The 15,086-nt window shown below is 41.2% G+C and overlaps 2 protein-coding genes across 2 annotated transcripts; both read left to right on the top strand.

Moving 5' to 3' along the window:
* Positions 1-391: 391 nt before the first annotated feature.
* LOC140228861 (uncharacterized) lies at positions 392-4,881 on the top strand. The gene is made up of 2 exons (XM_072309130.1): positions 392-478; positions 2,659-4,881. Exon 2 carries the CDS (start codon positions 2,659-2,661, stop codon positions 4,879-4,881), a length of 2,223 nt encoding a protein of 740 aa, XP_072165231.1. The 5' UTR covers positions 392-478.
* A 7,859-nt stretch (positions 4,882-12,740) lies between these two features.
* On the top strand, positions 12,741-14,863 carry LOC140229317 (protein FAM241B-like). The gene is made up of 3 exons (XM_072309592.1): positions 12,741-12,802; positions 12,935-13,110; positions 13,681-14,863. Exons 2-3 carry the CDS (start codon positions 13,003-13,005, stop codon positions 14,074-14,076), a joined length of 504 nt encoding a protein of 167 aa, XP_072165693.1. The 5' UTR covers positions 12,741-12,802; positions 12,935-13,002; the 3' UTR covers positions 14,077-14,863.
* Positions 14,864-15,086: the final 223 nt, after the last annotated feature.

Below are 15,086 nucleotides of genomic sequence, written 5' to 3'. Positions count from 1 at the left end.
TCTGTGTCGGCGGTCGTCTGCTCGTCAAGCAATTGTCGCGCTTTCAATAGTCTTAATCACGGCAGTGTCGGTGATCTTTTGTCTTGCGATGTTAATGACCGTGATCCTATTGAAGTGTCTCCTCATCCTTGACATTCCATTGTATCCTCCTCCTGATGGACGAGATGGGCAGCTTAAGGTGAAGTGCGTTTCTGAAAAGTGGAAGTCAAGGAACTTGTGCACCTAGCAACGATGACACAACCTACGGAGATGTCGATGAATGTTGGAAGGACCGCGCGCATTCTCTCCCTGGCGAGTTGCAGTTACCCTGGAGAGACACAGAGAGAGTGTGTTCAACTTCTTCCCTCTGCACACTGCAATCATTAAAAACTCACATAGAAATTATACAGAGATGTAGAAATCCCGGAAATATTTGTTTTTCCACCTTCGTTGATCTTAGGAACGAAACTAGAAGAGTTTCCACTGGACTATCATCAAGGTAAGACGATGTTCTCCGTATAAACTGTTTCACCACTTGTTGAAACAAACTTATTTGATTCCATGATTTGTTTTCAATACAATTTTCTGCCAACTACAGTATGCAAATTGCCACGATACAAGACTTTTTTTTCCACTCGTTTCTCTTTTTAGTTCGCAGTATCACATTCAGGATGCTGATATCTAACTATTCAAACATTCTAACATTCTATGGACGTGACTTTAATGTAAGTCAATCGACTTTACGTTGACTCCTATTACAAAGACATCATTCTGTTTCCAGGTAAAACATGGTGCATACTGCTATCCATGGTTGATTCATTTCATTCATGTAATAGTAAATCTATCAACAAAGTCAAAACGCTTAGAAGGTACAGCAGACTCCCGTTCTTTCATAACGAAGTCCTCGGAACCGGCAGTTTTCTTTCGTTATACGTGTATCGAAATTTCGTTATAACCGAACAAAATACAAAGCGGACAATGTTGCGGCCTGATTTTTAACTTCGTTGTAACCGGAATTTGTTATAACCGTGTTCGTTATAACGGGAGTGCACTGTACAAACGCGACTGCCAGAAGGAAGCAAATAACCAGATTAAAAAAAAAGAAAAACAAGAAGGAGAACAATAAAGTTGATGGAATGCCCATGATAACGTTTCAGAGCCAAGGATAATGGTCATGAGAATTCGGCAGAAATATTTCCAAAATCTATTAATTGTATTTCAGTAAGTTTTTTTTTTTGTGTGTGTGTGTGTGTGTGTGTGTGTGTGTGTGTATTTCAAATCGTGTCTGTCGATCTATATTTGGCGTATATCCACGTACTATATAACATTGTTCTTCATACTGTATATATTTCCAATTCATGAAATATGCAAAATATCAAATTTTTATGCATCACTTGTATTCATTTAATTTTATATGGACACAAATCGAATTGAATTGAATGAAATTGACAGCGATTGATGTATTAACAATCAGAAAAACTCAAGGAACTTGAAATGAAATCGCGGTCTGCCTATACAGCGTTCACAATGCATTCATTGGTAATGGGTTACTAATGCTTAAAAACTTCCCCGTAGGTCTGTCTGGATCTTCCATTCTTCTGTCCTACTTTCTTCTCTTTTTGTTTCTCTCACAAAGACAATAGCTTGCACCGTTTCTTCTTGCATGTCTGTGCCTATCCCGTATGTTCTATATAGTCTGACAAGTACTAAGTATTGCACCCTTACTATTCCACTGGCTTTAATGTTCCATGCTCCAAGCCACTCTTTCATAGAGGTTTGATATTGGGAAAAAGAAATGGCGTTTAATTTTAACAGTTGCAAGCCATACCTCCGCAGAGGACATTATTATTTAAATCCAGTACGGAGCTTGCTGGTGATATTGTAGGGAGCGAATTCTTATCTTCTTGTTATAAATGCCCCATGACAGACAGATAAAATATAGATAGGGCTTATCTCATAAAAAGTTTACATTTAACCATCTGTGGCACATTTGTCATAGTTTTATTCGGGAAGTTCAGCGCTTGAATGTTAGATATTTCGGATTAAAGTAATTGGCTGTAATGTTTGTAAGCATTTTACTTTTAACGCAGTCCCTTCTTCTTGTTTACTGATTTTCTTCGTGTGTCCTGGCCTTTGCACACTGAAAAAGATTGCTGCCGAAAGTACTGAAAAGGGCAACGAACTGCTGCTTGCAGTCTTTGTTATGATTTAGGAGTGATGCATACTTATTAAACTGAGCTGTCCTCCTTTGTCATAGCAATTAACACCTGTAATGGATCACACAAAGCTTCGCCGCGGCACAGAGCATGGGTACAAAGGAGAAATTCTGGTTTCTTCTATCATAACACCTCCCCGCTTACTGTCAAGGGTGTCATTAGAACAGGTGATTATGCAGTAAAAATTGAAAATAATTCTATTCCCTAAAAACTGGCACTGGTCCGACGGTCCCCGGCCAGTACATAACAATCACTGTCAGACCAGTAACTTTTTTTTTCGGGAATTTACTAGTAAAAATGGCGGGAAAACAAACAAACAAACAAACAAACTAGGTACATACTGGACCGACGGACATGTCAGACCAGTAGAAGAAATGGGTTAGTGTGCAGCCTTGCCCAAGATTAGGTAACTCGTTCATTTTCACTTATGTTCATTTTGTGGTGTCCAATTTTCTCCTCATAGATGCCTCTCGCCGCAGAACCGGTTACTTTCAATTGGAACCCGTCAACATCGAGCTGTGGCTGCCTTCGTGACAGGGAAAGTTTCACCGGGGAATTCTTCCAGAAGATTCGGGAGACAAAAACAACGCTCGATCGAATTTACCTCTCCTCGCTGTCGAAACCAGCTCACTTGACTACCGTCCATGACTACGAAGAATGGGCGCGAAAGAGCGGAAGGAAAGACGAGATGAAACATCGCCGATCGCAACCGTCTTCGAAAAAGACCCGACCCTCGAAGTTGTCAAGTAAGTGCCGTCCCCTCGGCATCTCCGATGAGAAAATCAAATCGGCCCTGGACTGCAGCCTGTGGGAAGACAAGAAGGACAAGGTCTGTAAGTTGCCCCATCCGTTGGCCAGGGTGCAGTGCTACGACCTCAGAGATGACTACGTCGTCGACCAAGACCGAACTAGACTCGAATACAGTCGCGACAGCGCCAAGGTGTGGCGAGTGATGCAGGAGGAGATTCGGCAGCAAACCAACCAGAGGTTGACGAAGGGCAAGTGCGGGAGCGTTCTGATCAGACGACAGACAAGGCAAAAAGTTCGTTCACTCTCATCGTCGACCGAGGACGAAACGAGCTGCGAGGACAATGCTCATGAAAACGACGTCGAGATAACACTGGAACAGACACGCTCAGAGAGCAACGGAAGAACGGTGACGACCTTCATCGACAAACAGAAAATCGCATTCTCCAAAATAAAGAAGTCTGGCGTGGTCAAAAGCAACACCATAGATTACCGCTTGCCGAAGCTGAACGCCGTGCCGATCAAAGACAGGACCAACATTCCCATCGAAAAGACCCCCAAACTTCCACAACTTGGCAACTGCAAGAGATCGCGACAGGAGAAAAAGAAGAGAAAGAAAGGCCGAGAACAGCTTAAGCGAACGTCCTCGGACAAAACAGATTGTGCAGAGAAGTCAAAAGGGGACGAAAAAATTGTGGAAGTTACGTCGAACTCAGAGACAGACAATATCGCGTCGCCGAAACTCGACGAAGTAACAGAGAAATTGTCCGAGATTACCAAGGTCAAAAAGAAGAGAACACACCGACCAAAGATCACGTGCAAGAGGGTCCCAGACGACGACAACCTCGCTGACTATCCGTTCTTAAAAATGGGTTTAGACACGGATTCTGAATCGGATGAAGAATGTCTGTGCGATTACTGTCTGGGAATGACTTCCGAAGTGCCGAAAACACAACCGAGGCCTCTCAAGTCTATTCTGTCACCACGGCAACGCCCTAGCGGTTCCGCAAAAAGCAACAAGAACGTGAGCTTCCAGCAGGACGGTCTGGAGGATGTGCGACTCATCACACCCCTAGCTATTCGCAACGAGAACATGAAACGGTACGAGGATGAAGAGCGCCGGGAACGACTAAAACAGCAAGACATGAAAAGGCGGCAGCGGAGAGCTGCTATTCTCGCAAGGAGGAATAAAGCTGCGTACAAAGGCTTAGAGCTGATGGCCGGCGAAACGTCGTCCGCCACTAAGATAGACGGTGACTGCGGTTCCCAAACTGCAACACGTGATGAAGATTGTGTGAAAGAAGGCGATCCATCTACAGAAGAACGCACCAAGTCATCCGACAACAAGCTCAACGCAGAGAGAAAAGATGTCAGTTCTGTCAGTAGCGAACTTGACAATAGCGATATTGACAAAACCTCAGAATCCAGCACACTATATAATGCACCATCAGACGATTCAAGTGACATTCCGCTTACTTCCAGTCCAGAATTAAAAGAAGTTCCCGCCCTTCTACTCGACCCGCAAGAACACGGTCGTCTGTACGAAGACATAGTTCTCGAAGAAGGGGATGGACATGTAACGGTTGCCCAACTCGGCCATCGGATAAAAAGCATCTTTGATCGAGAGCCTGTCGTTAGAGATCGTGCTAGCGACTCGTCTCCCGAATCCGCTCGAGTTCATGCGAACGATGGCGAAATGGTGTCGAAAGAACGCGAGCACAGTGAATCGAGCGACGACGACACGAAAGGAGGCGCCTTCGTGACCAAGTGCGTGGTTTGGAATGAAACCTCTGATTCAACGAACACATCTCGGTCTGTCACTCCGCTCCCTCAGGTAGAGAGGCAGGATTTGTCTGAGTTTATCCTGTCTATGAGAGAATGCAGATATATTCGATGGAGCAAAAGTTACATGGACATGTTGGAAAAACTCGGCGAATAGATATTTCCACTGTCTTTCACTTGAAGATGCGATTTTACTTCAGTGACATCGATCGTTGACGCAGTGATATGTGATTCACCGTTAACCACGATACTCAACAGTATGTTTTGCAGTCTTGTGTATAGATTTCATGTAATGCTTATTTCATCTATCGTTATCATTATCATAATTGATCACCGTAGTCAGATCATTATCATTAATCATTTACATTATCATTTTCATTATTATCATGATCGATATCTAATGATTTGGAAATTCCACTGTCCATATTCAATTGAGATGTAACACCAAAAAAAAAAAAAAAAAAAAAAGACTCTTTGTAATTTTGTTGTCGGTGTTTTGTGTCATGTATAGAACGAGTATGACAGTAAGTATGAAGACTCTATACTGTATAACTACAGTGTCGGTGCTATAGCTGTGATCAATATTCTGTTTTGTTTGTTTGTTTTTAATGTTTATTTCTTGTTTCTCCTAAATTCCGATCAGGACTAGCAAGCCTTCAAAGTAGATCACGATGAACGGCCTGAAAAAACAAAAGAAAACAGCAACAACACACACACACACACACACAAAATTGTATCTATTTGTCAGCTGTTCTTTTAATATATAGAAGATGTTTTAAACTGCGATACGTCATGTGGAACATTTCAATCTTGTGTGTATGATGCATTTGAATTCTCTATCAATTTGTTCACTTTGAAAGCTTGTTTTCAGCTCTTCAATGATCCGATGATGGTGATCAAATTTTAGATCACTATAGTGTGAACGTTAAATCATGCAAAAAGGAACAGAAGAAATAATTTTATCACATTTTAGGATGTAACATAACGCTGTGGAATATTTACATGTCTCGTGCACTTTTATCTATACGCAGTTATTCGATTATGTCATGTCCATATTTATGTAAATGAGAAAAAGTGATCATGCCATTTCCCTCCAAGTCTCTCATTGATCTGGATACAGGCTTATTCTAACGCATAAAGTTATTGAAGAGTTGTAAACATTAAGAAACTATGGTTTTCCTGGAGTTAGAATTACAGCCATTGACTAAAAATTACCATTTTATGTAATTTCCGCTATAAACCAGTTTGATAGCAGTGAGGCGATGTCATTATCAATTTATCTGATTTGCATGATATACAACTTTTTTTTTAATTAAAATGCCAGACGACCAATGTCTTTCCTGAAAAATCTCGATGAAACCGATGCACTGGAAGCCGCCTTATTAAAAGGTTCGCTGACATTCCTACGAATATAATTTTATTCGAGTCTTGTATTTCTGTTTAAAAAAAAGTGCGCATGCATGACATTTGTGTGTGTGTGTGTGCGTGAGTATGTTTGTGTGCGTGTGCGTGTGTGTGCGTGTGGAAATATTTTTGCCCATTGTGACCAAATGATGAAATGTTACAACTGTGTACAGTAATATCAGTTTGAATTTATGTCTTTGGTATTATGAATGGAATTTAATTAATATCGTTTAAAGGAAAACGAGTTTGCGTGCGTGCGCGTGTGTGTGTATGTGAATGTAATACGGGTAAAGATGGGATGTAGGATGGGTGGAAAAAATTCGTATCATAAGAGACCATTTTGCTGAGAACATGCATTGTGCTTTAAGTATATAAAGGGACACACACACACATTTTATATATATATATATATATATATATATATATACATATATATATATATATATATATATATATATATATATATATATATATACATATATATATATACATATATATATATATATATATATATATATATATATATATATATATATATATATATATATATATATATATATATATATATATTACATCATATCTTATGTACATAATTATATATCTGCCAATTGTATATATAATACGATCAAATGGGGGTGCTCGGTTTACGTGCTTCACAGTCAACATTCTGAACAACAAACATAACAAAATAACATTCTTACTGACAAACACATGTCATGACCCAATGGGCTCAGATCAGCGTATTAGGTTCAGTCATTAATTTTGTGAAAAAAAAACCCAAAACGTTTTCATGGATGCTAGAGATACATGTCTGACACAAGTATGAGTTTGCAGAAGGAAACATGAAATGCTTTGCGCATGTATTGAGAAAATAGTGTGGAAAACGTGTAGCATTTAAAACTAATATGTCCGACTATAGCCGTGCTGGTTGAGATTACAATCAGATAAACAAACGCAATGTACTGGTACTTTGCACTTGCATATCATAGATATCATCTTTTCCTGCAGATTTGGATGTTTTCTCATTCAAGTATCAAAGTTACAGATAAAACCTATGAAATTTGCTCCTCTCAAAAATGGAGAGAGAAAGAAATGTAAACAAACTAAAAAGATGTACTCAAAGGGGTTCTAGGAACAGTACCCCCTGGAAAACCACCCTCCGGATAACTACCACCCGGATAATTACCCCCCAGGAAAATTCCCCCCTAGGGCAACTACCCCCCGGACAGCTACCCTCCAAGGGCAATTACCCTCCAGGGTAATTACCCCCTAGGACAACTACCCCCCTGACAACTACCCTCCTAGGGCAATCACCCTCCAGGGCTATTCCCCCTTAGGAAAACTACCCCCTGGATAACAACCCCTCGGATAACTACCCCTGGATAACTACCCCCTCGGATAACTACCTCCTGGATAACTACCCCCCGGAGAACTACCCCCTGGGTAACTACCCCTCGGAGAACTACCCTCTGGATAACTACCCCCCGGAGTACTACCCCCTGGGTAACTACCCCCCGGAGAACTACCCCCTGGGTAACTACCCCCCGGAGAACTACCCCCTGGGTAACTACCCCCCGGAGAACTACCCCCTGGGTAACTACCCCCCGGATAACTACCCCCCGGATAACTACCCCCCGGATAATTACCCTCCGGATAATTACCCTCCGGATAACTACCCCCCAGATGATTACCACCAGTATAATTATCCCCAGGTTAACTACCCCTTCCTCCGATAACTAGACCCCATATAACTTCCACCCGATAACTACCCCCTCCGATAACTTCCCGTGGATGATTACCCCGGATAAGTAGGCCTATAACTCCCCCTCCCCTATATAACTATCAAAAGGAAAATTACCCCCAGGACAGTGCACCAATCAATTACCCCCTCGATAACTACCTCCCGGGTCATTGCCCCCCCCCCCCCCCCCCAACTTTTACTTTTAATAAAAAGAATATTATTACTACAGGAAACGAAGTTCTTTGTATCATTTGCCAGGAATCACGGAGATGCCATACTGATACTTCATCTTATGAAAACAACATCTTAAGGATTTACGATATGTATCGTTTGCATTTAGGACGATTTATGTACAAGCTTAATTCCTCCCTTCTGTATTTTGACTCTATGTTCATCAAAAAGGAAACTGTCCCTGCATATCCTACCCGGTAATCCAGTAAATGTCAATGTCTTTAACCAAAACTATTTTCGCTAAATCTGTATTTTCTTTTACTGTTCCGAAATTTCGGATTTCTCTTGATAGTAGTATAAAAGAAGTTTTAAGTTTGAATGCCTTTACAATTGAACTAAAGACATTTTGAAGAAATGTTACACTTCACTTTTAGCATTTTTTAAAACCACAATCGTCTATCGTTTACCACAACTCCATGTAACACTTCTTTATTTTGAGGAGCTTATATCTCATACCTCACGTGCCCTGGTTTTGACCCATCATCTTCCTCTTCCCTCTCGCTTTTCTCTGACCATGTACCGTGAAGGTAGTCTATTCCTGTCATTCATTACTCACCTTTCCTCTTTCTCTCATTACAAGGGATTTATCTCGTGTGTGTTTATGTGCAGTGCACTCCCGTTAGGACGAAATGCCCAGGACCGACAGTTGTTTGTTTGTTTGTTTGTTTGTTTTTTCGTTTTAGCGAAATGTCGTTATAATAATATGCAATGTATAACGAAAAGAAGGAAACCACGCATAAGAATAAATGTCTGTTTGTTGAATCGTCATCATACGCTGGAAAGCTATGTGAAATGGGAGAGTACCTTTTTAATTTCGTTTAAATATTACATTTTAAAAAGAGCATAAAGTTGTTTGTGTTGTCACACATGTGTAGAAAATGACGGTGTAGGATTTGGTTACAGTTCGATATTCCAAAGGTTATTTTTTTTATTTTTTTATTTTATTTTTTTTTTTAACTTAACTACGTTACTCCGAAGGCTCCTTGTTCCGAAGTTTTGCCATTCCCGGGATTCCGATGGTTTGTTTATCTGAAGGTTCGCATTTCCGAAGAATCATTATTCCGAAAGTTCATAATTTAAGTTAAAATGATATATTGTTCATTTTCCGAAGGTTCGTTGATCTGAAAATGAAATGAGGTTCGTCATTCTGAAGGTTAACTATAGATCAAAAAAAAAAAAAAAAATGAGAAAGGTTCACTATTCAGAAAGTTCGTTGTTCCGAAGGCTTTTTCATCCGAAATGAAATAAGGTTCGTTATTCCGAAGAAAGTTTGTTAATGAAAAAAAAAATAGACAGGTTAGTTATTTCGAAGATTTATTTATCGTAAGACGATTATAAGGATTTTAATTCTTAAGTTTTGTTAGTGTACTCACCTTTTTCCACCATGGATTAACGATTCTTTTTGTAATGTTCCGATTAACGAACGTTTTGAATTCCTATCATTTTCGGACTAACGAACCGTATAAGAATAAGAATAAGAATCATATTTTATCATGGGATTAACGAACCTTTGGAATAACGCCAAAATGTGCTTAATATTTCATTTCCGAACTATTACGGACATTTAGTTGTATCAAAATCTGTGTGTTTTGTATCAAAGGACTTCGGAACAATGAAACAAACCTTATCTGAATTCAGATTATTGTATTACAATAACGCAAGTTCCCCTCGGAAACTGTGCGTGATACACGGAGTGAACATACAATGATGTGAAGCGTTCGCTCATGCATGCAGAGACGCTATAAAAATGCTTGTTCCGCTACGCATTTTCGAATGCGATCCGCATTTCGTTGTAAAGAAGCACATTTCTTTTGTTTTTCTTTGTCAGTGGCGCTCAGAAAAGACTGCGTGGTAACGAAAATTTTGTTATAACCGTCTTCGTTATAAGCGAATTTTGTACAATAGACTTTAATGGCGATAATTTTGGGACCAGAAGTTTTGCTTCGTTATAACGAAACTTCGTTATAACCGTGTTCGTTGTAACGGGAGTTCACTGTATCTTTATTTGTGTACTTCGTCTCTGTCTTAATTTGCTTTCTTTGCATTGTTTCATCAATTTTGTAACTATTTTACTGTTATACCGTTAACGCTCATTTCAGAATTGCCCTACTGCATCATTGGGCATTAACAACTAGTACTTATCAAGGATGTGGGAAGAGATTGTCACCTCCTTGGTATGATCACCGCGGAGCATTACCTCCCTTGACAATTACTCCTTATTAAAATTAGGCTCCAACCAATCACCCCTCTTACAGTAACTCTCCCCCAGAAAATTTTTATTTTCGAACAACGTTTGCTATTTGAATTGGAAAAAAAACCCAACATTTTTTCATATCGTCTGGTTTTAGTCGATACCTAACTTCAGGTTTTAAACATCTTTTGGATGAGATAATTAGAAACCCCTTACGAAATATTAAAGAGCATGTTATTCCAAGAAGGTTTCAAATTTTTGTGAAAAAAAATACTCTTGAAATGGCCGGGATAAAACAGAGCAGCCCTATAATGCAAAAAGGATTCTGTCAACTACAACTCTCTATAGATCTATTCAAAAAGAGGGTGGAGGACAAAAGACTTCGTTAACAACTAGGGGTGTTTTGTAAAAAAAAAAAAAAGAAAAAAAAAAGAAAAAAAGAAATACCGTTAAACTCGTAATATTTTACTCTTTCTAATCAGACTAACTTATATTTGAACTTGATTTCAGTGTCGAGAACATTTAATTTGAAAACTAGCACAATTCTACTTGTATGTAAAACAAGCTGTAATTTTACTCTTATGACAGATTAGGGCACCGTTTGATAAAAGTTGCCAGTTATGACATCTTGTTAGTCTCTAATAATTTCAATAAAACCATGGGTTCTGCTTGATTGATAAGTTCGAGTCACTGACTTGTTACCATGGACCTGCTTTGATCGACCTACAACGATTGGTAATTGTGTGGAACTGACAACTTATCAGGACTGATAACTTTTATAAAACCGTGCCCGGATCCTATCAGACTCGCTAATGTTAAGGGAATATGAATTGCAGTGCAATCAACTCTCCTTTTCTTATGTTTATCGTCTAATGTGTTATAACGGTAGAAAATGACAAGCCAAAAGAGTAAATGATGACAGTGTAAGAGAAAGGTGCATCTTCTGATATGGTGTTATGAACTTATGGAAAAATTACAACGGGTGGTAACTTTCGGGGGCGGGGGGGGGGGGGTTCGGGGTATGGTTAAGGGGAGGGTAGTAATCCGGGTGGTAGTTATCCTGGGGGTAGTTATCCGGGGAGTAATTATCCGGGTGGTAGTTATCCGGGGGGTAGTTATCCGGGGGTAGTTATCCGGGGGGTAGTTATCCGGGGAGTTGTTATCCGGGTGGTAGTTATCCAGGGGGTAGTTATCCGGGGGGTAGTTACCCAGGGGGTAGTTATCCGGGGGGTAGTTATCCAGGGGGTAGTTATCCGGGGGGTAGTTATCCAGGGGGTAGCTATCCGGGTGGTAGTTATCTGGGGGGTAGTTATCCGGGGGGTAGTCATCCAGAGGGTAGTTACCAAGGGGGTAATTATCTGGGGGGTAGATGTCCTAGGGGTAATTGTCATTGGGGGTAGTTGCCCTAGGAGGGTAGATGACCGGGTGGTAGTTGTCCTAGGGGGTAATGGCCCTGGAGGGTGATTGCCCTAGGAGGGTAGTTGTCCGGGGGGTAGTTGCCCTAAGGGGGAATAGACCTGGTGGGTAATTATCCGGGTGGCAGTTATCCGGAGGGTGGTTGCCCAGGGGGTAAGTGCCCGGATACGACTCAAAGGTCATAAACCAACGATGACGTTATTCAAGAGACCATGGTCGAAGACTGACAGTGTGATTGCCAGCCACCACAGATTCACTCGAGCAAACTGCAATTGATCATGGCATGATCAGGGAATGTTATAGGCCTACTGAAAGTATGAAAAAATAGAAACTGAGTGTGATTTCCACGCAAGTATAAGAATACATGATCTAAGATTTTTTGAAAAAAGAGGAAAACTAACCATAAACCCTCCAGGTCTAATAAGAAAATAAAGGAAAATCTTTTCGAAGAGATTGTCACATCAGTTGTTTCGAACCATTCATACTAAATAAAGCAACCACCGATACCGTAGGACCTTTTAACCACACGTTTGTGCTGTCGGTTCGTATTGACAGAGAAGAAAGAGGGGGAACTTGAGACACGAAGGAGGAGAAAGAAGAAGGGAAGATCAGAAGAACATAGGAAGAAGAAGGAGGAGGAGGAGGAGGCGGAGGGGGAGGAGGAGGAGGAGGCGGAGGAGGTTGGAGGAGGAGGAGGAGGAGGAGGAGGAGGAGGAGGAGGAGGAGGAGGAGGAGGAGGAGGAGGAGGAGGAGGAGGAGGAGGAGGAGGAGGAGGAGGAGGAGGAGGAGGAGGAGGAGGAGGAGGAGGAGGAGGAGGAGGAGGAGGAGGAGGAGGAGGAGGAGATACTTGTAGCTAGTCTTCAGCAAATTACCGACCATAAGACACTGCAGGCTGCGAAGGAGACTATTTTGGTGCTTGAGGTACCGGTAACATGTACACGTACGCGTCAGATTAATCAACTAATCCAATCAACTTCGTGTACTGTTAGTTGATGGTTTTACTTTGATTCAGGGAAACAATCATTTTTGCATTTTTGTGTGACACGACGGGGAAATGGACCCTTGTTACATCTTGTTAAGCACACTGTCATAAATGTGAGTTGGACGCTAGACATTACTAGCACGAACGAAAAACTGCCCTTTCCACCTGTCTTCTAGTGTGTAGTCCCAGTAGTTGTAATTGATGTGAGCAGAATTAACACTGTTAGTACCGTTGAACTTCGTCAGGTTGTTCGTGTTACAAAGTGCGCTCCTGAGGAACGTAGAAGTGTTTGAAAGGCACAACATATGGAACGATGGTTCGGATCCTAGCCAGTGGAGAAATCGTTGCTGATGATGATCCTCGTGCTCAAGCAGCCCGAAGAAACGAATCGTCCTCGTCTTCATCAAGACGAATGCCAATGGTAGGATCACGAGTCCATTCTCTCTTGACTCTAACACTAGTTTCTAAAACACAAATACACACAAAGAAACAAAAACAAACAAACGGACAGTAGTTGTGGTTTCTCTAAAGATGAATCTGTGTGTGTGTGTGTGTGTGTGTGTATATGTGTATGTTGACAGTAAACACCGTGGTAAAATTTGACAGTGTTGTTGAGCAGGTGAGAAAAAACAAAACAACACATCCAGGATCAAGATGACGTGGATAAAGGATTTAAATTATTGCAATTTGTATTTACATTTATTAGGAGAGCATGACTGCACTACCCTTGCTATTGCACATGAATTCCTCTCACTCTTTACTTTTGGACTAATTTACAACTGACTTGATTCAAATATCTTGATGTGTAAAGAAAATTCCATAAAAATTAAAATAATTCATATCAAGGCAGTCCTGTATGAACCTAATTTGCAGAAATGCCATTCAGACAGTATATTCAGTTAGCTTTTTACCATGTGGAAAGTACTCTATGCCTTTCCACCCATCCTCATTACAAGTTGTGGTTTACTCCTGTTTGTTTCAATTCTCTCAGGGACGTATCCGTCATGATGAAGACCAGGGGCCGGAGGGATACGGTTACCAAGGAGGAGAAGGAGGAGGAGGAGGAGGAGGACAGCAGGTGTCTATCTTCCAGGTTTTGAACCAGAAGCTTCTCGATGCGGGCATTCCTCGATGGAACCTCGGCTCCACCACCATCGAGCCCATCGTCACCGTCGGTTTCATCCTGGCCGGACTCCTGCTCGGTATGAGGGGACTTCTGCTCGGTGCAATACTCCTCGCTGCTGTCAAGTTCAGCGGACGAGGGGGAAGTGGTGGTTCGGGAGGGGGAGCCGTTGGAGGCGGTGGTGGTGGTGGTGGTGGCAGCAGCGGTGGTCGCACAGTGGGTGGAAGGACTACTGGGGGAAGAACCCTGGGTGGTAGGAGATGAAGCGGCAAATTACTGCGGAGCAAGACTGCCGAGTGGATTCCAGTCAAATCGTGATGATCACTAAATCTATTGCCTGTGAGAACCTGCTGGATCATGTGCAAAATCTGTTCGGAATGCAGAATTGTGCAGGGAAGGGGTTAAAGGGAAATTCCACCCTGATATCATACTGCTTTGTATGACAAAAGAAAAATCAGGGAAGTGACTAATTAAAGATTTTAGAAAAAAAAAAATTAGGCACATAAAAGTTATGAACTGTTATAAAATATAGAGAGCAAGACAAATTGGCATCTTTGTGTGATGAAGGAGCTCAGCAGCTTTCTGTTTCTTTGTACACAATAAGTCACCAAATTTGATTTTTCTCCCTTTTTTCCCCCAAACATGCTCTTGGGCATATAAAGAGTAATAGGTTTATGCATGTCCTTCTTGGCAAAAAGAGTTCTGTCCGTGCCCAAATATTTGACAAAAATGAAAATCAGGTAAATTTACACTAAGCAAAGCACAAGTAGAGTACAAAGCAACATAATATCAACATGGGAATTTCCTTTTCATTTTGTGTTACCCGTCATGTCAGTTGCAGGCTCTTGTTTAGAGCAATCTGTAAAATCAGACATACACCTGTACAGTGCATGCTAGAGTGGACACCGCAAAGCCGTGCTGTGGACCAGATATCACAAGTCTGACTGTGCTTCATGTGTGCACATTGAATTTCTGCACTGCCGCCCAGAGACACCAAGAATGGATGGTTGAAGAAAATGCCTGACAGTCAAAATGCCAAAGATTTTGATTTCCTTTTAGTTATAAATGATGACTTTTAGGGAAACGACAAGAAACATTTTACAAGAATTGCGAAGTACAGGGTGGTGTGTTTGAATGTTACCAGGATGAGTAGTGTACCGGTACTGTAAAAGCTGTTATTTTTGCTGATGAGGAGGTCACATACATTTTTGCGAGATGTTGTTTTCGTGAATTGACACCAAAACTGTCGTAAGTGCAGTATTAGCCCAGCTCAT

The sequence above is a fragment of the Diadema setosum genome, chromosome 5, assembly GCF_964275005.1.
Source record: "Diadema setosum chromosome 5, eeDiaSeto1, whole genome shotgun sequence".
Lineage (NCBI taxonomy): Eukaryota > Metazoa > Echinodermata > Echinoidea > Diadematoida > Diadematidae > Diadema > Diadema setosum.
The sequence above is the reverse complement of the archived record's forward strand: the minus strand, read 5'-3'. Positions and strand labels throughout refer to the sequence as shown.